At 45.4% G+C, this 27991-nt stretch overlaps 1 protein-coding gene across 1 annotated transcript; it reads right to left on the bottom strand.

The window, feature by feature from the left end:
• Window positions 1-261: 261 nt before the first annotated feature.
• Window positions 262-27991, bottom strand: ADAM19 (ADAM metallopeptidase domain 19). The gene is made up of 23 exons (XM_015876246.2): window positions 27557-27991; window positions 27271-27353; window positions 24475-24545; window positions 17115-17193; window positions 16247-16323; window positions 14341-14533; window positions 14116-14181; window positions 13011-13082; window positions 12003-12169; window positions 11583-11667; window positions 11185-11324; window positions 10249-10426; window positions 9465-9554; window positions 8443-8638; window positions 8087-8195; window positions 7391-7595; window positions 7093-7173; window positions 6478-6586; window positions 6242-6377; window positions 5985-6051; window positions 5232-5444; window positions 3406-3552; window positions 262-2638 (listed from the first exon to the last, which is right to left on the bottom strand). The coding sequence occupies exons 1-23, from the start codon at window positions 27615-27617 to the stop codon at window positions 2564-2566; spliced, it is 2700 nt and encodes an 899-aa protein (XP_015731732.1). The 5' UTR covers window positions 27618-27991; the 3' UTR covers window positions 262-2563.

Genomic DNA, 27991 nt, shown 5'->3' with positions numbered 1-27991 from the left:
ACTGATTTTGCAGAAGGAAATGAGCGCCCTCGTTTGGTTTTGCAGGAAATAATCCCAGTAATTCACTCGCTTTAATTTTAGCATCCTAGTTGGTATAATGCTTTACACATTTCATTTTATAAATAGATTGCAAATAGGTCTCATCCTTCCCCGTGCCTCAGAATACATTGATTCCTCCAGAAATCCTGCCTTCTCTGCACAAAAGGCACATTCAGAAAGACTGACCTGACGTAGTGAAATATCACAGCGACAGAACACTTGTTAATGACAACCTGACCAATTTATTAAAAACTAGGCAAAAGGCACAACAAATGGCATTCAAGTATTTGCATAGATGCACAGAGAGTACTGCTGTAAACCTTTAGTACGCGGACATAGAAGAAAGTGAGATGTATTTTTGTATACGTTCTTCCAAGTAACATTGCCTTTAAAAAAATACCATATTTTAGCAGCTTTTACTCCTCCTGCAGTTCCCATTATCATGCACTCATCTGGTATACACCTGAAAATGTAGAAGGATTTAAACATACCTTATGGAGATTTTATGATATTCCAGTAACAAAGGATTGATTCCATTAGGATTTCCATTAACTTTGTGGGCCTGGGGAGATTTTTTAAAGCTTGAGCCCATGCTCACATGAAATGCACTGAAAACTTTCTTTTTGGTGCTCATTTGATAAAGACCAAGGGCTGATTATGCAGACAGAGTTCTTGTGTTTGAACCTGTACTACAGAAAGCACCGTATGTACCCAGGTTACTGCAAATCAGGTGTCCTATGAGCAGTAAAATAACACATTTGGAGGGTTGTTTATATGCAAAATACCCCACCTATAGAAAAAGAATATGCATATATTGATATTAGAAAGGCAATGTCTTTTTGCCATCCCTTATTTCAGAGAGGAGTAATTTAGGTTGTTTTGTTTTCCAGGCATACAGAAGGTAAGAAAAGGGCCAAAATGATCAAGGTAATGAATAATTAACCAGTAATTCAAGGCAGACCCTGTGTACTTCTTCCTTGTGAAGAAAGAGGTAGTAAAGTTGCAAAAACTGATGTGTTTTCAATCATCCTATAGCTATACTGCTGTGTATAGCTTAATGAGCGCTCAGGCTTTGGCCATTGTTGGTTTTGTTTTTCCTAAATAGCGGTACTTAGGGAAAACACAACCAGCAGAACAAGAATGTTTTTCTTTAAGCCAATGATACAGTTTTTCACATGTGCAGCACCAATTACACTGCTTGAGGAGCTGACCATGAAGTATCAGATGCAACACAGTGTTATTGTGACCATAGCTCCAGAATTCCATGTGTTCTCCCAGGAGGAAATAATAAAAGGAAATAATTATTAAAAAATAAAAAAGGCATAAAAAAGTCTTATTTTAAGTAAAAAGAAAAAAAAATGTAAGAAAGTCAAATCATTAGGAGAAAATAAAAGCAACAAATTCACAAGGGAAGGTCCTGAGGGTCAGAGCTATCAATCAGCTGCTTAAAGTGCACACAGACAGCTCCCTCCATCCAAGTCCTTGAGGGAAAAAACAAAACCTGGAGTAAGCAAAGCTGCACTACAAAAGCACCATGTGTCATTATTATTTCTGCTGTATTACCACCTGGTCAGCATTAGAGCAGGTTTCTTAGTGGTGTGAGGAGTAGTTGGCTCGTGCTGAATTACTGCTCAGCATAGACCAAAAGCCTGAGGGGATGCACACAAAAGTGCCTGTTGATTTCCTGTGGTACCATGTGGTTTGGAGGAGATTTCAGCACTAAGTTGCTAAACTTCCTTCTGGCCATTGGCTCCATTTCTTGGGGGGGAGAGTGTCCCTGTCGTACCTTGGCTGTGTCCCAGTGACACAGGTGAGAACACACAGACAGTGCTGGGGATGCTGTCAGGATCTACAGCACAAAGACAAGGAGTGCTGGAGGACTGACAGCTTGCAGAGCACTTGCTGCAGAAAGTTTTATGGAGAAAATAATTAATGCGTTCTATTAAAATTAACCAAAATCCAGAGTGACTTTAACCAGGAATATTTCCATGGTTTGCTCTCTGTTGTGGCCCAGCTTGCTGGCCACTGTAAACTGTGATTGAGGAAAATTATCAGCAGCTGCCTCCTGGTCTCCCAAGAGACAGCTGCTTCTCTATAGCACCACTGATTGCTCCTGCAGCTGCCTGGATGGGCTGAGGAAGCCAATAGGGCTAGTTCATCGATGAAAGCCTATCAAGGCCATCACCTGCACTGCCTGGAAACACTTAAATAACTGCTAAAAAAACACGTGAAGCCCACATTGCCCCATCCCTGCATTGAATATTGCACAATAATATATAAATACCACATAAACAAATTGTCCCTAGAAGGAAAAGGCTATTAGCAGAGAGAGGAGGTTTCAGCTTGGTATGTACCGGCTTGCTTCCTGGGTGCACTCCTACCAAGCCTGCCTGCAGCCTCTTGAGTCACATAGGAAACAGATAAGGCTAAGTAGAAAACAACCCACGGCTGATGAAAGTTTTTCTGAGTGATGAAGACCATCCAGTCCCTCATGAAGGTCAGAGCCAGAAGAGTATAGAACAACTCATGGGTGTGCACTGAAACCTGGCTGTCCTCTTCTCAATGTGTTTGCTGTTCCAGCTGTCCTCACACCAGTGTTCTGAATGAGATAGAAAACAGGGAAGAGAGGAGTGAGCATAGATGAAAGAGAAAATCCTGCTCAGTACCTTTTCTAATGCTACAGCAGGCCAGGGGAAGGCTGTTGTCACTCACTGCACATTCACTCTGAAGGGTCACAGAGGAAACTGCTACTGTCTGCCCATAACATGATGATGGTCGTGCAGGATTTGCACTTTGACATCTAGCTTCGAGTATGCTGCAGGCAGCACCTGTGATGTGTGGAGGTGTTTTTTGCTAATGAGTTCAGTTTGCAGGGAGCTGAACTCAGCTGCTCAAAGTCACTTATTTGTTGTCCTTATTTTGGGAAATGTTCCATAGGGAAAGTATATCAGAAAGGTTGGAGAAGGTTCCTGATCCTCTCTGGGGTCCTCAAGCCTTGTCTGGACCTTCCTGGATTGCTGCTCTTCACTCACCTTTCTGTGTCACTTTCTCTGCCCCACTCACATAAACACATAAAACTAAGGAAGTGCCCAGGGACGTGGAGAAGTGAATCGGTTGCTCCAGAACATGGCATGGCTGTTTACAGCAGCTGCACTGAGCAGCCTGATTCCATTGAGGGTTAGTCAGTTTTGCTGCAGAATTAGGACCAAGTGTATTGTTTGACACAGTAAAGGCTTAATAGGGAACAGGTGAAAACAGAGCCCTCTGCAGCAAAGCCCACCAACCCAACAGCCCTTCCATTGCCATCTACCACAGCTGCACAAGATTACTCCCCAAACAGCTTCATTGCTCCCCATTGGTGCCCACCTCTGCTGCAGGCTGGACTTGTCCTGGGATCCTGGGCCGAGCAGGAGGCAATGGGATGGCAGGGTTGTCCCCAGGCTGTGCTCTGGATCTGCTTGGGACTGGATTGGCTGGCAAAGCTCTTTGGGGTGGCCGGGGCCTCGAAATGTCCTGCACAAGAGAAAAAAAAACAGTTTTGAGTTGTCAGACTGGAGAGACATCCAGCCTGAAAGCAGAGATAACGTTTACATTCATTTCACATGGCCTGGGCTTCTGAACGTGGCTGCAAGTACTTCCAACCTGTTTGTAATGTTTGGGAGAGAGACTGCAGGCTGGGCACACAGCTGCCCATCTTGAGGTCTCTACTTTGGACCTCACTCCAGCAACAGCACAATCTAACGGCTGTACAATGCAAAGCAGGAAGATTGCATGGGAGGCACTGTTATACAGTGACTGTAAACCATATGTGCATGCGCATGTGTGCCCATACACAAACATGCAGCCGCCTACATTGTTATTATTTTGTTTGTGCACACAGCTGTCCCTAATAGGATACTCTAAGCATTATATTTTCCATTTGTCTAATGAATTTCAGCATAAAGTATGCCCTGGGGAGAAGTTACCCACATAAGAGCTGTCTGCCTGTTTTTGCATAGTTTCAATGCTAAGTCTCCGGCTTACAGGTGTTGATTTAATAAACACAGCTGCACTCACAACTTGGAGGGCACCCAACAACCTTGCAGTGTGCTCAATGTATAAACATGATGCTCGATGGCTGGGGATCCACTGCTCTCCAATGACTGCAGGAGGGATGAGGCAGGCCAAAACTCCACAGAGCACAAGATCCAAATAGCTTTGATAGGGGTGGTAAGTGAGTGAGTCTGGTAGATACTGTAAATGTCCAGCAAGAGCACTGACACTAGGAAACACTGAACTTAATGACATCCTGTCTGTCTTCTGGATCTTGTGGCTCTTCTCCAGCCCAAGAATGACAAGGTCGCTTTTCAAAACCCTAAAACAAGTGCCCCATCAAGTAGTTCTGATAGCAAAAGACTGGATGCTTTGGAGAAGGAACACAATGGAGACGGTGAGGAACTTGTCAACAAACAGCTGGGAAGGATATCTATTCCTTATTGATTAGAGTCAGCTTCCTGCTTTTGTTTTAGTTTTCTTTCCTCTCAAAGTGCTGGCTGTTCATAGGAACAATGGAGCTAGAAACAAATCTCATTCACTAAAATAATTTTGGCTTTATTTTCTTCTATATCCTTTCGAGAGGCTGCCTGGGAGCCAGACTCCTGCTTTCCCTGTAGCTGCAGCCCTTCTCTGCAGGCCCTAACCTAATAAAGCTATCAGGGGAATCTTTTGTTAAAATGGGTTTAAGTCAGTCTGTGTGATTTGCATTTTTTTTAGACAATATTGTGGAACCTTTTTTAATTTTAGAATAAAGCTTCCACCAAGAAAAGTAAATCAATACCCTGTTGCCTTAGAAACCTCAATGTAGCCTTGTGGCTGGGATGCTCACATAAGGAAGGGTCAGTCTGGGTTGAGCCTTTTGTTTCCTATGCAACATACTGATAATCTCATTTTTGCTCCATACCAGAAAAAAAAACAACACATAACAACCCTAAATTTGTTCTATGACACAGAGTTTATGCTGACTTGAGATGGAACATCTTCTATCAGCCCAAATCTCCCAAGGCTTTAGTCCAGGAGTGGCCAAATGCAATATACCCTGAGGGTTATTCAAAGGAAGAAACCACTGATAACCACATCCCACCAACGTCATCTGGTTAAAAACACTTCACTCAGACCAAACCTCCCACCTGCAGAACAGCAGCACAACTTCATACCTGAGAGCAGGGGGATGTGGGAGCTGGAGGTGCTGGCCTGCTTGGGGGTGCCCGCCGGGGCACATCCTTTGCCAGTGCTGGATGCATTGGTCCTGCAGGACTCCCTGTACCATAGCTGTAGCTGGTGAAGGCAGACTGCTGCTGGATGTTAATTCGGAGGCAGGGAGCTGGCTGGGGAGGAGGTTTTGATGGGATGTCAGGGAAGCTGATCACCTGTGCAGAAGACCCACAAATCCCAGGAATTAGGTTATGCCTGCTTCAAACAACCCCTTCGCTCTCTGCTATGCTTTTCAGAGCCTGCATTGAGCCACATAGCAAGAAATACTGACTGCAACAGCTGTATGTTATATATGTCTGGTAGGTGCTGATTACACGTACTGGAGCAACTTAGGATTGTGAAGCAGAAAGAGGAATCAAGAAAATAGATTAACAGAGGCATTAGTACTGTAGGTAATGCTTGTAAATCACTTGTAATTTCTGCAGTTTTGAAAGAGGGGATGTGACAGGAAAAGATCCACCAGGACAGACATGCAGCCACAGGGCTGGCTGGGTCCCACCTCTCTCCCTATAGCAAATGGTTGGAAATACGTGCTATGCTCAGCTCCCTCTGACTTTCAGCTGTGGTTCACATCTGTCTGATTTCCTCATCCTTTGGAAAAACCACCCCTCAACTGCAGTGTGAGAGGGAACCACATCCCACATTGCAGGGCAGCTGCAACTCTCCTGGGAAGCTGGAAGTGACATTGCCTCTACCTTCCTCTGCTGCTGGGGGGTTCTCAGCTTGAAGGCAGGGTTTGCATGGCCATTTCCAGAGGCATCGCTGAAAATGAGATAATGCAAAAAAAGAGTTATTTACTGGATGTGTTTTCTCCTTTTTTCTTCAAGATATTTAACTATGTTTTAATCAGAGTTAAAAGATGAGAAACAAATACTGACCACACCAAAATGACACTGTTATATTCTTTACAAACACTGTGATTTCTACTCTGTAAGAAGCATTGGCTATTTACCTGATCTGCGGAGCCTTCTTTAGAGAACAGATGAGAAATTTGTTCCAGCACTTCAGATAATAGAACAAAAGCATGATTCCAATGAGAAGAAGAATGGCAGCCAGGATAGCCATAGTTATCACTACTGCTGAAGAGCCTGAAGGGCAAGAACATACAGTTAATTAAATGGGAAATCTTCTGCTCCCAGTCTATCCCAAGTCTTTCTGAATTGCCACCACAGTCTTAGTCCCACTCACCTTCTGGTGATGGAGGACCACTGTCCAAGCTTCCTCCCTTTCCCTGCTTGTTGCAAAATGGGGGGGCCCATCCCGGATTGCAATGGCAGTTCTTGTTGTTGTTGCAGACCTGGAGCAGGAATACTCAGAGACTTAGTGCAGTGTATAAACTGCTTCTGTGCAAAAACTGCTGTTTGCTTCCTATAACCTTGAGGACCATATAAGAGGGAGCAGACTGGGTGTGGTGGTGGCTCTCTTAATTAAATGGACCAATGGGATGGAGAGGTGATGATGTTTTGTTCTAGAAACACTAGCAAAAGCTCTAAAATACTCTCATCAGCCTTTTCTTTCCATTCTGTGGGGGAATAGCAAAGTTTGGAATAAACTGTTCCAAATAAGACTTTTTACTGTGCTTTTTCCTAAACCTAAATTTATTATTATTTTTTTAACTAAATCTAAACTGAAGATTAGACCAGAAAATGCAATCATGAACTGTAGGTATGAACTAATAATTGAGGAGCCAAAGGCCAGATCAAACCTAGGGATGATACCAGAACTAAGTCAAACAACAGTCCATGGATGAATGGCAGCCCATCCTACTTCAGGCTGGAACAGAGACAAAAAGGAGGCACCTACCCCATTGCCATTGCACTTCTCACTACAGCTTTCAGACTCAAAGATGATGGATGTGTTCTGACAGCGTCCCTCAAAGCAAACCTGCAGAGAAAGAGTCCCCAGATCCAATATAAGCTCATCAAGTTTCATACCAAATGACTGCCTAAGCAAACTTTTAACCACTACACCATAACCCAGTTAACACATATCAGAGAGAGCTGTAGGAGCTCAGAAACCGATAGAATCACAAAGCACTTTCCACACGGGAAACTGACACCATGAAATGCCCCAAACCATTACAAGCAGGAACTGTACCTACATGATGGCTCCCACATTTTGTTCCTGTCAACACCAAGGCAGGATCCAGCATCTCCTTTTCTTCATTCTCAAATCTGTACACGTGGGTCCCTCGGCATCTCACCTGCGTCCTCTGCAGGGAGATAGTTGTGTCTATTGGCACGGCATTGGGCAGCACAGGTTTGGAAGCAGAGCTCTGGCACTGGATCTTCCCACATTTAGCATCTCTGATTTCAAAGGAAAGGCTAAGTGATTATTTCTGGCTAGATGAATGTTTTGCAGGCTTTAGGTTTGGTTGTGAATTAAAGCATCACTGTGAGGGATCGCTCAGTGGCAAAAGAGCAAGCACTTCCCAAAAGCCAGCCCAAGCACTATTGTTTGATGGGTGATGATGGGATCTACCTGCTGCCTCTGGAGGTAGGCCAGCCTCATCAAAATCACAGAGCACATTAGAATGCTACATTTCAGCTTAAAGAATTGAAAATCCCATCATTCTGTGTCTTGAAGAAGCATCAGCTAGCTTTTTTTTAAATGCAAAAGGTAGGGGAAAATGCTCAAGTTAACACCTCCAGTCCATCCCACTAGGAAGCAGCTGGTTTCCCAGGTGTGAGAGGGGGATAAAAACCAAAGCATGGCTCATTTTAGTCTGCTGTCCCATAATTCTGTAACACAAAAACATCTTCTCCAGACAGTAACTCTTGGCTGCCATGTTTTCTACCTTTTCTCACACTTCCTGTAGTTGCCATAGACGTCCTTCCCACAGTTCCCATAGACATCTCCAGCAGCATTGACTTTCTCAAAGCAAGTGTCTGGTGCTGGCCGTGCTCCTGCATGGGAGAGACTCATGTGGCTGATTCCTGTGGGACCTGGCAGTCACCTCATCCTATGCCAACCTCTCACTTGTCATTTATCTGACACGGTTTGAGCATGGGAAATTTGTGCTGCCTCCTCGAAGTGAGTAAGAGAATAAACATGTAAAGTACTATTGCCATACACAGAGTGAATAACAGCAGGATATCATATATTATTGTATATTCCAAGAACAGTACAATACACTGCAAATCATGTCCTTACCTGGCCCCCACAGCTGCGAGCACTGGTCTTTGTATGTGAGACACATGCCATTATAGCAATATGCCTTTCCTCCTTCGCAGGAAGCCCCATCAATTTGGTAGGAGTTAGAGGGGCAGAATGGTGACTGCCCAGTGCAGTACTCTGGGAGGTCACACAGTCCTGACTTTTCCCTGCAGAGAGTTCCTGGAGACATCAGCTGAAATGATACAAAGGGAAAAAAAAAACAATGGAATTATGGCTTGGCTTATTGATGATTTCATGTCTGCGCAATGTCTCTCTGTAGATTAAATAAAAAGTCCCACCATATTCATCCCTTCATCCACCTTGTGTTAGGCTTTCTGAGGTCAGCAGTGATCCAAATAACTCTAACTTCATTAACTCAGGAGCTGTGTACAATTAAATTAGCGACCATCTCCCTTTCCCAGGTAAGGATGAGAGCATGCAGAGAAAATGAACATGTCAGATCTCAAGAGGACATTGATCCACCTCTCTCTACACAGGGTTAGAATCTGATTCACCTAAACCATTCCTGACATGTTTGTGTAATCTATCCTAAAAATCCTCCATTTGGGAAGTGTGTTTCAGTGTCTGTCATCACATGCAACTTCTGCCTCCAGCTGCTGTGAGTTTACCACAGACACAGATGGAAGGACATACACAATTCCATCTGGGAGGTTTATTTAAGTCTCTTGTGTAAGGAGTGAGAATCCAAATGGATTCCTGGAAAAGCTTTTTTCACCTGCTTAGGATAGGTCACTAAAAGCACGCAATCCATATGCAAACATTAAATAAACCAAAGAGAAATATTTGCCTATGTTCAGTCTAGAGAATCTGAGGTCAAACCTAAAGGTCTTTGGCTCCTAAAACAAAAACTGCTTTTCACAAGCTCCAATGATACAGAGGAGCTCTATGATCCCTATGTCTGCCCTGCACATTTACAGCCTTGGGACCACTAATCGTATCTATACACACCACTGTGTGTAAATGCATGCAAAGAGTTTAGGAAAATTCAACAAACCCACCTTGCACTCGTGACAGCAGCTGCCGTGGGCACACTCAGCACCCACCTTCAGGGAGCAGTTGTTGGCGTTGCAGCAGGGATTATTGCATTCCTGGAAAAAAGCAGGATGCAGCATGGTTTGTTTACAAGACAAGTCCAGGACAAGAATTCATCAGAGCATCAGAGCGTGATGGTGACACTAAGCTATTCTCACACAAGATAAATTATAGTCTGAGGATTGGCCTTCCTTTCACAATACATCGTTGAAACTCAGCATTTGCTGGATTATACTACTGCATATTAATATCTTCTGCTGCATGGACTGTTAATAAAGGCTAAGCTCATTAACCTCTGCTGAGTATGGGATGCTGGTTTCAGCTCCCCTTTGACTCACTGGTCAAAGTATGGATATGGAGAAACAAGCTGCAATTCAATGAGAAGAGAGAAGCCCCGTCCTTACAGAGAATGGATCTGTAGGTGAAGTGCACTTTACCTACATGCATGAATATGTGATGAGTAAGATCACTTTTTCTTTTTAAATGAACTTTCTATCACTTCTGTTTTATCATGGGTTGTACCACCCCTGAGTCCTGGGATACATCATGCCGTGCAATATAAGTTTAGTTAGATAGGACACTTTACTGTCTTGATTTATATTGCGTATACATTTACATACAGGGCAGAAAAGCTTATCTCCTGCACAAACAAAAGCTGTTTACATATCACATAATTGTATTTGCAAAGGACATAATAAAATCATTGTGTCCCAACTAAAAGCCAAACAGCTCAATGAGAACAACTGTTACCTCCACCTCTCCACAGTCACACTCCTCCCCTTCTTCCAAGTAGCCATTTCCACATTTTCTCCCTCCGTACATTCTCTTGGTATCTGGCATGTTGGAAAGGCACATCCCTCCACCTGAGTGCAAATACTTTTCCAGCTCTCTCCTGTTGCACTGGTTGAACACCCGGGGGAATGGGTGCCTGGATACGACGACAGTGCAGAAAAACATCATGATAGATCCAGACAATGGTTCAGAGCACCAAAAGTGATCACATAACAGTCCTAACAGCACAAGAGAACACTATTCCTTCCCCTAAGTCTATGAAACTGTATAAAAATGGATTGCAATTTTTGTGCCTGTTCAAAGTGAGATCCACTTGGGTTTCATTTGGAAATGAGATTGCACTGCAAGACAGTCTCATAACGCAATGGCCTTTAAAAACCAACTTTCCTGAAAAAGAATGTGTTGATTAAACTCTCACATGGATTATGAATTTTCTTTGCAACTATGCTTCAATCCATGCACTCTATTCAATACCATGCATATATGCATATGTGCTGCATTGAATAGCTGGCAGTGTGTTTGCAATGTTCATCCTAACATTTTCCCATATTTGGAGGAAATAGCTCACATAAAAGAAGGTATTTAACTCAGACAATTCTGTTTAAATCTGACAAAGAGGAAGACTTGGGGAAACAAGGAAGATGGCTTAAAGTGAAAGGCTTTGGCTAGTGTTTTTACGTGACTGAAATACAGAAGCTACTGTGGTTCCTCATCCAGAATGGGCTCTGGAATTCCTGTGGGTTTCCAGAATCACTCACTTCCCTTTTCTCCACAGATGATCTATTCCTTCCCTTTCAATGGCTTCCCATGGCTCACTGAAACCAAGCCGTATGCTGAAGACAACAAGCAATGGATCTGTTTTTGTGTATCTCCCAGCAAGGCCATAGGACTCACCCAGTGGCAGAAGCCATGATGCAGCCTCCTTCCTCTGCACGGGTGGTACAGCAGCCGGATGAGTCGTGATTCATGCCAAAATTGTGGCCCATCTCATGGGCAATGGTAGCAGCAACACCAATGGCATTATCAGAGTGATCCTGTGCAAGATCAAAGAGGCAGGTTGACATGTCACCTGTGCCTGTCCTATGCACCTTTGGATCAATGGGGTGAGATGGGGTGAGTGGCACTTCTCATTGTTACGTATAGAAAACATCTACTGAAGGTATTGCTGCCTATAAGTGGTCAAGCTAAAGGTCCTTCAGAGGAAATATTTTCTTCCTGGACTTTAGGAGGCATCTACAGTTTGTATTCACTGCTGACAAGAAACATCACATCAGGACTTAGCAATAACTTACCATGTTTACTCCTCCTGACTGGAAATCTGAGCACATGGACATCACGGGAGCCAAACCTACTGTGGTACCTTGGAAGGGCACACCCCTAAAATCAACCCAGAAAGACCACAAAATGGCAGCAAGGCACTTGAAGGCAAGATAGAGGAAAAGAAAAAAGCATCCTGCTGTCCCAAGCTTTGTACAATGTACATGTCAGTTGAATATATTTTCCTTAGGACTGTCTTCAAGCACAGGACATTACAATAGAGCTACAAAGCCTTAAGACCTAATTTTCTTGGACTGATACTTTGCTTTATGGACCAACTAGCCAGTCATCTGTATAAATCTTCCCTTCTGAATCTCAGAAAAAGAATAACCTCAAATATTGATTTCCCACCCACTCAACACAAAAACAGCTTATTTCAGGTGAAATAAACCTACGTGATTAGTTGGGCATTATCATGTTTTCTGTACACCCTCTCCTTGCTGCTCCAGGCCAGGAAGGACTTCAGGGTGGAGTAAGGATTCTCAGTGCAATCACATTTGTTCCCATTACTCCAGATCTCCAGCCCCACCAAAGCAATCCGGATATTCAGGGACCTGTAAAACTGATAGGTATAGGAGGGAAAAGAGAAAACAAAATGAGCACTACTGATTTATTTTGTTGCATTTTAAACCTTGTGTGTAAGCGCTGATAAACGCTACTAGAGAAACACAGGTCCAGAGATGATGGAAATGCATCACAACTTAACACCATGGCTCTGCAAAGAGAAAAGTGCACCACCCACTAGACTAAACTGGATTGGACTAGAGATGCTGAACATTCATTTTTTAATGAATGACGGGGATGTAATCTAGAAAAACACAAAGCTCGGAGACCGACATCGTGTTAATCTGGAGATATGTCAAAATCCCTGAAAAAAGGAAGGAAATAATCTGCTGTGCATGTCAAGTACAAATAGGACAAGTCTTCCTGGGCAGGGTAGGAAGGGGGAGGAGGAAGGAGTTGAAGGGAGCACAAAGGGAGCAGATCTGAAAAGCTGTGATGTTTACTTCAACAGCACTGGGTACCACTGCAAGGATGAGCTCTGGAGGCTCCTTCCTGCTCTATTTGTGAGGCTTTCAACAATTCAAAGAGAGCAGAAGAGAAAAGAAGGGACCTTAGCTCCTTGTCAACAGCTGTATTTAGATAACACAGTTAATACAGAGTTGCATTAAAATACAGAGATGCTCAAGCTGACTCCATAGTAAGGAATGGAGATCTCCTCACCCTACCCCTGGTGTCCAACAAGAGAATTGCTTGGAAAATGATCTCTCCCTGAGTCACTGGGAAGCGCTGCCAAAGCATTATTCTCTCTACCAAGAAGACAGTATTGCCCCTCACAATTAATTCTCATAACACACAATATGGACTTTGATTTCCCCAGGTTCATGCACAATGGATCTCACCTTATCCACGTAATTAGCAGCCTCCACTAATTTAAGCCTTATTGCTTCGATGTTGAAATGATGCTTCTGAACCTAAACAAGACAAACATGTCAGGCAGCACAATGATGACTCGAAAGAGATGAAATGTGTTTAAACATTTTCCAGGGGTAGAAGGAACTTAATACAGCAACCCAAATACAAATAACAGGAAATTTGTCAGGTATGATACATGGCAACAACCAAAAATAACAAATTTGCCAATTAAACTACCTGGCAATGAGTTAATTTTGGCAAAAAGCATTTTGATTCAAGGATTTAAAGCTGCAAAATATTTATGTTTCTATTAAACAGACTGCAAAAGCTGGGACTTCTAGCAATGGAAGCAGTGAAGAAAAGGCAGTTAACACTGTGAGGGTGTTTACTGCAGCTCATCTAATGAAATGGTGAACAACATATGGCAATTCCTGGATGTAACATATTCTCTTGGTTTCCATATCATCCTGCTGCCTAATAGAGGAGACCAAAACAGATTTTGTCTCTGTTTTTGTTCAGAATAAATTATAGCCCAGAGCACTATGTGGCTTTCACTGCTGAAGCTTCAAGCTGTAAATTATGGATAGGATCAGCCTGAGTCCAGTCTGTGCTGGAGATTAAATGTCCAATCTTCCTTTGTGAGGTTTGTACTGTCGGTAAGTATGTCTGGCATGCGATCTACTCAGGAGACAAGGAGGGACTGCTGAATGCACTGGGCCTCTTCCAAACCTATTCCATCATCTGGAGCCCTGAAAACATCGTTATTATTTATTTACATATATGCCAAGATCTCAAAGCAAAGGATAATCTTAGTTATCTTCCCTAGAGATGAAATGCAGATGCACATCCCTCCTGGAAATCCCCAGGTGACCCTAGGCTGAAGGCCATCCCTCCTACCCTCAGTGAGGGGTCGTGAAGGAGTTCCCAGTGTCCACAGAGATGTAGGATCTTTCTGCTCTGGATCTTTGGTACCCTAGGAGACAAGAACTGTCCCAACCCTACTCCTTCATCCCTGTCACAGCCTGTATCTCTGTGCAGATCAAGGCTGGCCAATGGAGATAGAATTGATGGGCACAGGAATTCCTTCCTCACCTCTGCATAGTCAGCCACAAGTAGCAGCTCCACGTACTTCGTAGCCTGAAGAGCTTCCCGTCTCACCTGCAGCAGCAACACGGGTTATTTCCCCAACATTCCCCAAAAAACTCTTATAAAACATACTTAGAGCCCATTTTTCACCAGCCATTCACCCCACCCCATCACACACAGGGCCCTCAAGATGTGACTGAGTTACAGCAGTGAGCTTGAAGCCCTCCTCACCCTGTGGTTGGGGAATTTCACCCCAGCTGCAAAGTCCCCAAGCCAATTCCTGGCTGTGGCCATGGAGTCCTGGTGGCCACAGGATCCTGCTGGCATCCTCAGATCATCCAGCCTGTAGATCCGGTGCTGGTCTGGGCTGTCAGGAAGCGGCTCCAGGACATAGCTGCAATTGCTTCTCAGTATGATGAGGCCTCTGTTGGAATGGAAGCAGTGAGAAGGAAACCCAGTTACTACTGCAGCAAATAGAATCAAATCCTGCTGCTGCATTCCTGGCTGGCGCTGGCGAGGCATTTCTCCATGCCAGGCTGGTCACTTATTCAGAAGGATGGGAATATTTTGATTTCAGAATGTTGGGATCCATTGGTTTTCATATAATCTGTTCAAATGGGCTTTCAAAATCAGTTAAAGGGTTATTGGTGCACATGCACCAACAAGAACTGATTTTTGCATTATTATTTTTTAAGCACAGCTTTTCCTCCAGTGGCAGTTATTTTATTCCATCTAACAATTCATACTCTAGTTTTGTTTTTTCCCTCACTGCAAATGCCACTTTCGGGCACCAGCAGCATCTATCCCCCACACAGCCCATGTCCTCACACAGCCCTGCCCTCTCCAGCTGCCTGCCCCATCCTGAGCCACCACCACATGCAGCATCCCTTTGCAAAGAAAGCCTCAAAGGAGCGAGTGCCTGACAAAAGGAGTTAGAAAAGGAGCAATAAATAATACACGCGACCTTGCAAAGTGTTTTCCTTGTGAGCCGGGATCATATTCAAAGTGCTTTCCCAGGGGCACAGCTCATATGCCTGTTTTTTTTTCCATCCCACAGCTACTTTAGGAGCTAGTGCTGCCACATGGCTTTAAGGAAAGCAGGGAGCTCTTGTTATCCTTCATCCCATTTTTCCTCCAGTTGCTCCCGAAAAGCCTAAGCCACAAATCAACTCAGAGCCCCTCTGAAATTAAATATGCATTCAGCATAATAACCCTTCATGCTGGGATGCTGTCATGTCTCCTGCACAGGGACAGATTCTGTGCTGGATTTGGGGGAGCTTCAGAGCATCTAATGCTCCCAGATAGTGGCCTGAAGGGTGCAGAAAGCTGTACATGCATTCAGACAGCTGAGCTCCTTGATCTAGGAGGGGAGAGCTGGGGAACATGCAGGCTGGCAGAAGAACACACCTGTGACTGATTTCAGATTACTTATTGCAGACCACAGGTGGCCGCACTGCCTTGTTTATCTCCATGGGCTCTCTGGCTTGCTGTAAATCCACTTAAGATTTCTGGGGTTTGCTTTGGCAAAGGCTATTTCCTGGCTGGGCCAAGTCCTACAGCTCTCGAGGGCAGATGACCACTAATATCAATAAAGTGCACGTGGTATTTAGGAAACAGACCCCAAACTGGTGTAAATGAACACATACAGACTGCCTTTTTCTGCCAGAGACTCCATTACTACCACATCCAAGGTTTTAGAGGACACACAACCCTGCACCACCCAAGGAGAAAGCAGGGAGCGAAGGGAGGAAGTAGAGCTGATGGGGAAAAAACTCAGATCTGAAGGCTGTCCTAAAACACATGAAAACCATCCAGCTGGGAGAAGGAGCTGGTTTCTGCAGCAGTGCAAGAGAATTGGGCTGGGACATGGTGAGCCCTGTCTGGGCTTCCATTAAGAACACAGCCATATGTCACTTAATGGAAGGGGTCTCCCATGTTGGAGTCATTTGATGCATGGGTTGATGCTGCCAGCACAGAGAGGGAAGCAATCTAAGAGCTGTATAGGAAGCTGTGGTCATCAGTGCTCCCCAGATTTCAGCTTTTCCCCTGACACCCAGGACTCCTGGTGGGGTGGAATTTAAGAATAGGCCCATCTGCACAGAAAGACCCTGGGGAGCAGATCTGCCCCAGCACTTACCGCAGCCCTTGGCATGAGCTGAGCGTCACACTGGAGTGCTCCCTGCCCCGCACCACCCCCTGGTAAAAGCAGTGCTCCTGCAAGGCAGAGAGGTGAAGGGTTGGCAATTCAATTCACAGTTAATATGCATTACATTTAGACATCAACAAGTCCCAGCTGAGTACACCAATACTCCTGCAATTGCTTTCTTTCTGTTGCACGTGGCATCTATCAATGAAATCCCCAAGGATGTACCTCAGATGGCTGCAGCACGAAGCCTGACCTGGAGCTACCTGCTGGTGCAGCTTGCCCTGGGTCAGGCCCTCAAAGATGTGTCCCATAGAGTGACAACATGGACAGCAGCAAGTCCTCATCTGTGGGACAAAGGCAGCCTCCAGTAGGGACAAGGAGGCTTTGGGGCAAGAATGCCAATGTATCTGCCACAGCCCTCCCCCTTGCCTTGGGGCAGCAGCAATAAAGATGATCTCATGGGGATTCTGTCTTTTATTTTTTATGTCGCAACCAATGCACAGCTTTGTGCCACTGAGTGCTCACTGCTGGTCAATCAGCCAAAGGCAGCGTGAGAGCAGGAATTCATGGGGTTGTTATTCAAGTGGAGCCAACTTACTCGGGCTGGGTTCTTCCCAGCATGAAGCTCCTAGTGGGAGAGTTAAAAGCAAGAGGATGAGCAGCAGGAGGAATGAATTAATCCCCAACACCCAGAAAGGGAAGCAGTCCTGGGGGCTGACTTTGGCTCTCACATCAAAGTACAGGCAATACACTAAGGTGTTTTTACCAATTTTTGATGTTGGAGATGCTTTCTTGCTGGAACACCCCAGGTCAGAAAGCCAGACCGCCCTCCCCTTCAGCTGCAGGTGTCAGCACTCACAGTGTGGGCCAGTGGGATGGTCTGTGCTCGTCCTGTCTGGCTGTAGTGAGTCTCAGTGTAGCCTGGTGCAAACAGGTCTCTGCAGTTACAGGGGGAAAAGGAGGAAAAAAAGTCCCTTAACAATACAAGGCACTGTGTAGTTTCCTTTTTGCTGCTAAGTTATGTTCACATATAATGGAATTAGGCTGAGCACACTGAAGGCCAGCTCAGGACACATCTGGGCATTGGCGTGTCTCAGACTCTGACTCTCCAGTGCCCAAATCTGAACACAATTATAAACCAATCTGCTTCTGTGTTGCAACTTCTGCCCAGAAGCCAATTCACATCTTTGTCCTAGGAAACTGCTGATTCCCCCATTTAAATCCGATCATGTCATCCTTGTACAGACAATATTGTCCCTGTCTTCAGCCCAATATCAAGCCAAAAGCCTATAAAAGGCGCTCCTGTGCACTGAATAGTAAGTATTTTGACTCGATTCCAGAGGAAACAGCCTTCCCTCTTTTTTTAAACATCTGCATTTTCTAAACAGTGATGTAAAAAAGTACAGTAAGTCAAAATCTGGGCCAAAGCAAGAAGGTCACATCCTGTGTCTATCACAGCAGCAATAGAACACAGCTTTAAGACTTTTTCCTTTCTTTCAAACAATAGCCTCATTTCCAACAAAACTAAAGAGGAACCCTACATAGTGCCCCATCTATCCTGCACACTCGCTCAGAGGCCTTGTGTCAAACAGATCCGTATGCCACCATTTTGTGTCGAGAGCTCAACAGCTTTTACCCCCACTTTCAAAGGTCACCATAGCCCAGGAAGGCTCATTCTGTTTCTTTCTGATGTGCTAATTCCTATCACTAGATCTTGTTAGTGATCCAGAATGCTGAATTGCTGCTCTCCATCTATCTCAATCTGTAAACTGAAGATAAGCCCAGAAGTGGCGTCCCACAAAAAAAAAGAAGTCCCTTCATCTCCCTGACTGCAGTAGCTTGCTCAGCATGAGGCTGCACCAAACAAATGTTTAATCAACAGATTGCATTAACTGGCAGGAAATTGCCTTGAGCAATGAGCTCTGGCAGGTATCTGGTCTGTGTAAGAGACTGTCATCTCGAGAGCAGACATGAAACCGATGTGAATCTGCTTTGTGCTGCTACAGCCAGAATTAGACACCAGCCTGTAGATTTCCAGTAGCTGGGGCTTGCACAGTCTACTTGTTAAATCCCAAACAAGCACGCCTGTGTTTGCCTCCTGCTCCTTTATTCTTGGAAAGCATGCACTATGAATAGCCAGTTTCTCTTTTCTCCAGCACCATAAAATTCCCCCATGCTTTGAATCTTGGTGGCCACAACTTATTTATCCCTCCACTTCCAGCTCAGCACCAGGCTTTTTGGGCGTGGAATAAAGGCACACAGCACACACTGTGTGCACAGCTCTTCCTACCTTCAGTTTCAGAAGCATGGGGGGGATGTCTGCATTTTTAGAGGTATTTATCTGCTGAGCTGGAAGCATGGCTCCTCCAGCTGACCAGTGCCATCATATGTTCTGAAGGCCTTTCCCTGCTGTAACTCAGGGAAGCCCTGAAGCTCCAGGACAGCAGAGAGCTGTTGCAGAGCATTGCAGGGGGGAGGGTGGTGAGGAAAGAGGAAAGACAACAGGACATCTTGCAATACCCTCAGGGGTCGACTAAACCTCACAGCCTGTGAAAGTCCACTCCCAGCCCAGCTCACTTCCTCAGAGAGCATCAAATTTACCACCAAAGCATAAACAAATAGAAAAGAACTCTTCACATCTCAGAGCGCACCAGTCCAACTCATTCCTCTTATTCATGTGTACAAATTGGGTAAGCAGGAGAGAACACTGAGATGTTGTCACACCCAAACCTTAGCAGTGCCATTTAACTGCCATCATTTTGCCACTTCCAGGTTTCCAGGGAAGCTCAGCCCTACAAATGCCGACAGACCCAACTCACTGCTTCCATAGGAGCACAGAGCTTAGATCATTGATGGAAGGGGAAGTACAGAAAAATACAGCATGATTAGATATTTCTTTCTTATTACACAGCCCACCTCTCCAACAGCTGTAGATAAAACTGAATGCCTGTAAAGCTTGGATGTGAAAATAACATCATGTAAAGGCCTCAGAGATGTTCACACAGCTGGCAGACCACCAGCACACATCATAAAAGCATAGAGTTAGTCATTAAAGGGGTTATCAGCACAAGGAATTGATGAACTCTGAGGAGAAGAGGATTTTGGAAAGCAGACAGAGCAGAGCTGTAATAGCAGCTGCAGCCACACCGACCACTGGAGCTTTCAGGGTGCCCCAGAGCAGCCCTTGCACCTCCCCATCATGACCGACCTTCGGCAACATCAATCACTGCCCCGGATCCAGCTCGGCATGCAGCACGCTGGGTGGAAGGGCCTGTGCTCTTGGCAGGATCTGCTCCACAGAATGCCCTGGGATACAGTTCCAATCCAAGCAGTGAAGCCAAACCAAGCACGAGTGGCTTGCTGCCATAATGTACAGATGGCTCGAGACTTTCTGCTGATGACTGGCGTGGAGCAGCATTGGCCCCACTCCCAGCTGTCAATGATATCATTGTTTGAAACAAAACCCTGCTCTGCGCATAGCCGTGCACAGCTGATGTCCTGGAACAGGGCATCTCCCTTTCACCACACCAATACACAGCACCAGAGAGGCCGTGCACCTCATATGTGAGGCAGTAGCAGAGAGTTTGGGGTAGAACTCAACCACCTCAGCAGACAGCACTCCAGTGCTCTCCAAAACAGTACATGGGGGAAAAAAAAGACAAATGGTGCAGGAATCTCTTGTGAGAAACATCAGTTCTTCTGATATTTTTTTTTCTCCGTCCATTTCCTCAAATCACCATAAATCTGTCCAGCCTGGCTGCCAGCATCTGGAGCTGGAGGGAATTGGTTCTCCCAAGAAAGCTGAGACATCAGATTTCCATCTATGATTTGTGGTCCCACTCCATTGCCTTTCAGCAGGATCCAAGTAGGGTAAGAGGGGGAATTAGATTCCTCACTTCCCAGCCCTTCAAACATTCCCTCTAGTCAGGATTTATTGTGAGAACCTGAGAGTGACCCCGTTACAAACACCTCCAAAACATCACCCCTGACAATGCAAAGAGTCTGTTGTCTGTATCCATCACTAGTGGGAAATCAGGGATTTCACCTCCCTGGAATTCTTTTGCCAAAACCTAGCACTGTAAAACCACCAAACTCCAAGGTTTTCTCTTTGTATCAGGAAGTCTCACCCAGAAAGAGCATAAAGCTCTTAAGCTCCCTCCCTCAGGAACTGTGCTGATACATCTGAGATCACATTTGTTGTGCAAACAGCAACAGCTTGGAAAGAATAAGAAGATTCCCAGCTCCTGAAGTAAAACTAAAGTACTTATTTGCAAGGTCTTGGAGAGCACCATAGGCTACGAAGCACTTTCCATTCCCTTTTATTATCCGCATCATCTGACGCTCGCTGTGTAAATCATGTTACAGGACCTAAGCAAAACATGCCATCTAACCCCATATAGGAACTATAAAACTTGCCTGGAGAGGAAAAAGGAAATAAAATAAATAGAAAATTAGCTGATAATGAATCAGAGAGAAAAGTTAAAGGGTTCGGCTTCCTCTTCCTCCATGCCCTGCTCAGAAATCACTGAATATCCTGAATATCCCAGGAGAATCAGAAGGCTGAAAAGCAGCGATGGCTTCCCACGTCCCACCACTCTTTTTCTGATGACTCCAAGAGAAAGCTGAGCAGGATAAACTCTATTTCCCTCTCTCGCATAACCCTTAACCTCCCATGCAGGAAGCCTATTAGACACTGACAGTGTGTAGCCCATCAGTGGAATAATCTCAGATATCCTTCCTGCTTGGGGATGGGCAGCAGCCTCCCCTCTTCCTCACTCAGCTGAGAAAGGAGGTCCTGGAAATGAGAACAAGCAGGAAACAGTGACACACAAGTGACATACAGAGCCATTACCAGACTGCTGAGGGCACCAACCAGGGCTGGAGCAAGCATCAGCTATTTGGATGGGGCCAGAAGAGCTTGGAAGTGATACAGCACCTTATCAGATCCAGCAAATAACCATCTGGATTGCTTCAGAGCCATGATCAGATGAGCTCTGGGCTTTCTTTGCTCTGTCCTCATGCAAACCCTACACATCTCCACTGGCCCCACACAGGTTCTGCCCCCCACAACCACGGATGCTGTGGGAGAAGAGCAGCCAACACGCAGCTGTGTTCCATATTTCTATGGTATTTAGGTGAGAAAAAAAATCACACAAGTTTCTGCTGCACAAATATCAGCTCAACCCTTGGCCAGGAAGAAAAGGCTCACACCAGGCAGCTTCACCACACTCAAGACTCTCAACATCCCCTCCACGCTTGACTCAAAGCTGCTTTTTATTAAAAAAAATGCCTTTAAGTCACTTCTCATCCAATGTTTGCAACTTGGATTCTTTTACTCCCAATCCCCAGCCAACTTTAAAGCCGTTTCATAGGCATCTTTCCATATATTTGTTGTTTGTGCAGCTTTGAGCTTTCCAGTCCTGCAGCTGCAGGACGTGGCTTTGGGTCACTTCAGAGAAGCGTGAGTCGTTCAGGGGATATACTTTTGTTGTTCCTCAGAAACATTACATGGTTTTGTGACCTCTACTTGGAACTGCGGTGCGGTTCCTCCTTCGTATTAAGTGCCCGAGCAGGAAATAATGCAACATTATGTTAACTGCTAATGCAATGATTGTATTCTTAGATACATGAAGCACAGATGCAGATGGCGTGGTGGGCTTTCAAAAGACAGTTTTGTGCTCAGTTTTGAAGAAGTGTATGCAATAATTTCTGTGTATCACCTCTGCAGATGAACACAATGTTCTTCTTACATTGAATATGAAATCAAAGTCTTAGCGTGACTGTTTCTTCCAGATATGGGAAACTGCCTGTTTCACTGAAAGCTACTGTGTCCCCACAACAAACTAACAAAAAAGGGAATTATCTGCATGGCTTTTTCCTCTCACATTCCCAAAGCAAGATCATTTTCATCACCTTCATCTCTCCATAAGGGCTGGTTAATAAGTGAGCATGTAACAAGGTTATCTAACCCACCAGCCTTCCAGAGCCCCTCTGCAGGGGTTAGTGAAATGACCCAGACCTCTGGGGGTCTTTTTAACTCACAAAGCCTCAAGTACCTTCCTTGTAGTTGTTACACTCACTATCAAGGGAACATGAAACCAGAGCAGCCAGGTTCTAAACTGCTCCAAAGGGATGGACCCCAATAGAGAACAGCAGCTTCTCTTGCACTGTCTGGGTGCTTGACAGACCCTTTAGGGAAGAAATCCCTGTTCTGTCATCACTCAGCACCCCAATGTGAGCTCTGGGTGCTGGGAGCAGCTCCATGCTGGACCCCACGCACTGCAGTGAGGAGAGACATTCCTCCACTTCCCATACAAGTACTCTACAGATGCTAACGATGACAGCATCCACGGGGCTCCCATGCACTTTGTGCTCTTCTGGCTGCCTCATTTCTCTTTCAGACTAAGTGTCTCCGAACTACTCCTGCACCTCTTCAAGTCTAGGAAGCAGTGGCTCTCAGAGCCTTTCCTAATCATGCTCACAGACCTTCATTTTGGGATGGTGCCATCACATCTCCTGAACAAGGACTTGAGAACTGGAAAACCTCCCAGCTGAAGTGCTGCTATCCGTGAATCATTGGTATTCTCCACAGAATATAAGAGCTCCAAACCACTTGCCCTGTTTCTGCAGTCCTTGTAAAGGGATTGATCCTGCACTGGAAGCGTGTGTGCACTTCAATCTGTGTATACACATCTCAATGAATGAAAATACATCTCAGGAAATAAACACAATAGAAGCCCTTTATTCTTATCATTGTGTTTACCAACACCAGCAACAAGTTTGCCTGCACTGGAAATAGCCTGGCCCTGATCCCACCAGGCACCTGGAGGTTACGTCACCAGCACAGTGACATCATGCTGGAAGGAACCCCATTTCTGCCATGCCAGAAGGGAATTTACCTCTGCATCATTAGTGCCAAATGTTAATCCTCACCAGGAGGAAACCCCAGCAGGTTCATTGCCTCCAGGTTCAGCTCACTGCTGAAATTGTCACCTACAACACCTATTTTCCTTGCTTTACACAAGACCAAGCTGGCAGTGCTTATGCTGCCTGCTCTTTAATTGCTTCTGTTTTCCCAGCTGAGAGATGCCAAAATACAAAGAACTAATGGCTTGCTCTGTTTAGCCCTACACAGGTGTACAACTGAATGGGAAACATGTCCAGGTTTTGCAGCTCTGAAATTCCCAGTAGCTTCTATGCCAAAAGCTTCTATTACCAAAAGCATCTGGTAGGATACACATTCCTTGCATCAGCCATCAGTGTGTGATGCACACAGTGCCAAGAAAAACCTGGTTTTCCTCTAAGACACCCCAAATATAATTTAGGTTCATGTACTGCCATCAGAGCTAATAAGATCCTCCGATATTTCACTCTTTCAAGAGGAAAGCTGAGTCCCTAAGCTCTGTGGCTGGGATGTCCATGCAATACATTTAAAATACAAGAAGGATTATTATTTGAAGGTTAATATTCCCCTCTACTAGTTCTGGTAGACATACTGGGTTGTGTTTCTATAGATAACTCTTCAGATCAATTTAAAATTAAAACACTAACAGTACAAGTGGACTGCTTAACAAAACAAGCTTATGGCAACTAAATATCCAGCTGCTGTTCAACCAATGGAAACTAATCCAGAGGCACAGGGTAAAGCCTCTAGGCAAGGGTCCTTCAACTTACCTTCCCCTCCTGTAGTTTCAGCTGGGTTCCATACACATCATGCCCTACACTTTCACTTGGTTACTGGATCATGCCCAAGAGGAGGCTGCATTTCAGTTAATACAAAAGCATATTTCCAGTGTGCTTTAGCACAAAGGGCACTAATGGAATAAAAACTATCAGATGGTTTGTCCTAGGAAAGAAAAAGCAGCATCTCTTCTTATCACAGAATTAGAGACACAGTGAGTCATTTGGTAAATAGCGCACTCTGCATCAGCAGCATCTTCTGGTTAATGTAAGAACTATGACACAAATGTTAAGTTTCCAGACTGCAGACCAGGTCACAGTCTGCTTTTTACTGACAGCTTTTCTTGCAGTGAACACATCTGATTAACGCCAGTCAGGACTCAGACCTGGGATAACCTTGACATCCAAAAAAGTACTTCCTCATCCTGCCTTTATAAAAACCCATTCAGTCAGTGGAGGTTTTCCTGTTGACTTCACTGTAATTCCTTATTCATTGCTTCAGTGAGCACAAGTCAGACTGCAAAGCAAAGCACACTTACCCATTTTTCTCTAAGTCCAAGATGAGCTCCTGGCCTTCTGCCTGTATCCTAACTTCAGCTCGGAATGGATGCTGCGTGCAAGAGAGACAGCGCCTGTTACTCATGAATCATCACCACTATGAACACATCCAGAAAAACAAATTGTTCCCCTTGATATTGCAGCTGACCTTAAAGCACTCCTTCCCTTCTTCCACAGGGGAAAGCTGTAACCTTCATTGCTGGAGAGAAGCGATGGCTTGAGATGCACTGCTGCATCCACACAGCACAGCCATGCTAACACAGAACTAGAAAGAAGCAGGGCTCTGCTGCTATAGGGTGATGCACCTGAGCCAGTGTCCCTGATCTACTATAGAGAGGGATGGGCTCAGATGTGGCAGTGAGTCCTGGTGCTGGAGTGCTTGGTGTGCACTGAACCCATTTGTGAGCACACCATGGTCAGGACTGTGTCATGGGACATCCCAGTTTGCCCCTGAGATTTACACATTGAACAGAGGAGAAATTTAACCAAAGCTTCCTTTGTCGTCCCAGCTGAAAAAGGCTTTTTTTAGAAGCCTATTTCAGGACCAGAGGAATCACGCCTCTTCCAGAGATTTACACAAAATTCCTTTCACCCTAGAAATGCCAGTAAATGCAGGCAACAGGATCTCTTAGATGTCTTCAGACTCCTAGTGGTCTGGGGGACATTATTTCACAGCTGCTCTTGTATCAGTCCCAGGCTTCAGAAACCATGGCAGCAGCTTTCCTATGAGCTCAAGCACAGCAGCCCCAGCCCCAGCCTGCAACCCACAAACAGCTCAAAGCACAGCCCTGAGCTAGGATGCAGCACAGCTGGATGAGTTAACACCATTACTAGAGCTGATAGAAAGAAGCAATGCAGACACCAAAAGCAATGTTAAAAATATTAATTAAATAATTCAAGGACAGAATACATTTGCCAGAGGCCCAATGTGAAGGTCTCTGGAGGTCTTTATGGTTTACCTCCCTGTCAAAGCAGGGCTAAGCTGAAAGTCAGGTTTCTGAATGAGTGTTTCCTCTCAAAGGAAATGGATGAATGAGCCATGTGATAAGAAATGACTCCTCAATTCACCTAAATTGTGTGCCAAAAAAAAAACCCCACAAAAAAAAAAAACAACTATGAAAACCAGTGAGAGGTGGTCAACCTCTAATTTCCTTACTGAGTGTCAGAGGGGATTCTGCAGAACAGATCAACTGAAAGCAACATAAAGTGAGGCTGAGTAGGATGCTCTGTTAAAAGGCTGTCAGCCCTGAGGTACGTTTGGGCATCTGTCAGCTCCAGGTTACAAGTTTCTCCTTTCATCAGCTCCCTGCTCATACTCTGGGTTCTGTTCTTTCCTTCAATTTCTGGGACGTTCCATCAGGTGATACAAAACGAGTAAATACCTTAATGTATACAACAAAGGATAGTTCCAAGAGGCTGAGTTTTAGCTCTCTAAATTGCACGCTCAGTCCACCACAGATGGGTCTGCTGTTTTGCTGACCTGTAAGCAGTTGCAGGAGACATTTCCTTGTCCATCACTACGGGATTTAAGGGTCTCTATGACTGTACAGTCATTTCACATAAGTTGTGCAAACATCTTTATTACTAATAATGCTTTCCTTCCCCTCCAACAATCACTGCTTCAAAGTCCATTGAATATCATGTAACAGAACTATCCCAGCTGCACATGAGCTTTACTAATATGGGTTTGGGAGCCAACAGGAATCTGCTCGAAACAAAGCAAGTAAGACCCCTGAGACACAGCAACTTCATGTAAAGGCAAATGCTGTCCAGATGAGTTTGCATCACTATCAATAACAGAGAGAAACAAATCTTCCAGCCTATGTTGCAAGAACATTTTTTAGAGAATTAAGAGCATGAGAAAGTCATTGCAGCTTTTTTTTTCCTTATACAGCACAATGGAGTTATAGAAATTCCTATCATATGGAAAGGACATTAAGCCCAGAATAACAAAAGCAATGGGGAGCTGCCATCGTTTTCTTTACAATAATGCTGTAGCGTCCCTTTTTCTGATTCACAATTTAAGTAACATCATTTAGATTTTCCTCTTTCATTATCTGATAACTTCATATCAGCAACACAGATACTAGGAAACAGAGCTGCAGTTTGTGGTTGACATTCAAGACTGACACCCCAGCAGTTCTCAGAATGGCTGTAGACAGACCACTTAGAGCATAAGAGAAGTGGAAACAGGTCTGTACTCACACATGGCACAAGACACAGGTGGACTGAAAGAGCTGCAGATGCCCCATCCCTGCGAGTGCTCAGTCTGCGTGGGGCTTTGAGCAGCCTGGTCTGCTGGGTTGGAGCTGGGTGAGCTTCAAAGATCCTTTCTGACCCCAAACGTTTTGTCACTACGATCTGCACCTGAGCTCTTGGGTGATTCGTTTGCTTGTTTGGTGTTGTTGTTGGGTTTTGTTTATTTTTGTGGAGTTTATTTATTTATCTTTAAGGGAAACACCCTCACAGCTGTGATCCATCTCGGTACAGTGAAAGCAAAGCTTTAAAGTAGGTCAGAGAGACACGATCGGAAGCCTCAGTGCAGGGCAGTGAGGATACACGTGTAAAGGAGCAGAAATCCTGCTCGCCCTGCGTTCCCCTGCCTTCGGGAGGGATGCAGCGGCTCCCTGATTGCAGCCAGCCCATCAGCCTCATTGCAGAGCTCAGCTTGGAGCACACAGCGCGCACCGCGTGGGCTCAATCAGCTCCACCTGGCAACGGATCTTAGCGCAGAACGGGTCGCTCAGCCCAGCCCAGCAGCACCACACCCGACCCACCTGCTCTCCGTCGGGGCTCCGCAGCGTGTCCCAGCTCGGCACCAGCACGGCGGGCTGCGGCTCGGTGCCACCAGCATCTGCGCCTGGGGATAAGGAGCAGGAGGCGATCAGCTCAGCATCAAGACAGAGAACGAGAAGCTGGGAGGGGGGAGCAGGAGGAGATAACCCCCATCCCAAGCCCCGTGCCGTCCCAAACCCATCCACCCCGTGGCTCACGCAGCAGAACGCGCTCATACCCTCCACCCCCTGGCCCCACCGGTGCCCATCCCGATGTCCCCGCACTCACTGCGTGGCAGCTGCAGCAGCAGACAGAGGGCAATGGCACAGAGCAGCCCCCAGCCCCACATGGCTCCAGGCTGGACTCAGCTCGCTGCCGCACCACCTCGTATATAGAAGCTGCCGACCCGGCTTTCTCCTCCCACCGCAACACGCCCTACAGCTTCTGTCTGCTTCTTCCTCTCTCCTCTGTAGCTCCGAGTGCTCGGTGGGAGCCTGGGCTTCTTTCATGCAAAGACTCTCCTGTCCCTCCCTCCTCCCCTCCTTTGTTAGCATAGAAAGCCGTCGCAAAGCCAGCAAGGAGGGAGGACGTGCTGGAAGGAAGCAGGCGCATCGTCTTCAAGCAGCTCCCATAGGAGCGGTGCTATGGTATTATTTATTGTCATTATATAACCCAACCAAACTCTTCGTGGCTGAACCAAAGGCATCCTAAATCCCTCATCTC

This window comes from Coturnix japonica, chromosome 13 (assembly GCF_001577835.2).
Source record: "Coturnix japonica isolate 7356 chromosome 13, Coturnix japonica 2.1, whole genome shotgun sequence".
NCBI lineage: Eukaryota > Metazoa > Chordata > Aves > Galliformes > Phasianidae > Coturnix > Coturnix japonica.
The sequence above is the reverse complement of the archived record's forward strand: the minus strand, read 5'-3'. Positions and strand labels throughout refer to the sequence as shown.

Bases quoted from the DNA above. Each gene is read 5' to 3' on its own strand.
- ADAM19 (XM_015876246.2), bottom strand. From the start codon at position 27,617: ATGTGGGGCTGGGGGCTGCTCTGTGCCATTGCCCTCTGTCTGCTGCTG. The intron at 27,354-27,556 runs GTGAGTGCGGGG...CCTTATCCCCAG, and splicing joins GCTGCTGCAGCTGCCACGCA to GCGCAGATGCTGGTGGCACC. The intron at 8,196-8,442 runs GTAAGGACATGA...TCTCCCATGCAG, and splicing joins CTCGCAGCTGTGGGGGCCAG to GAGCACGGCCAGCACCAGAC.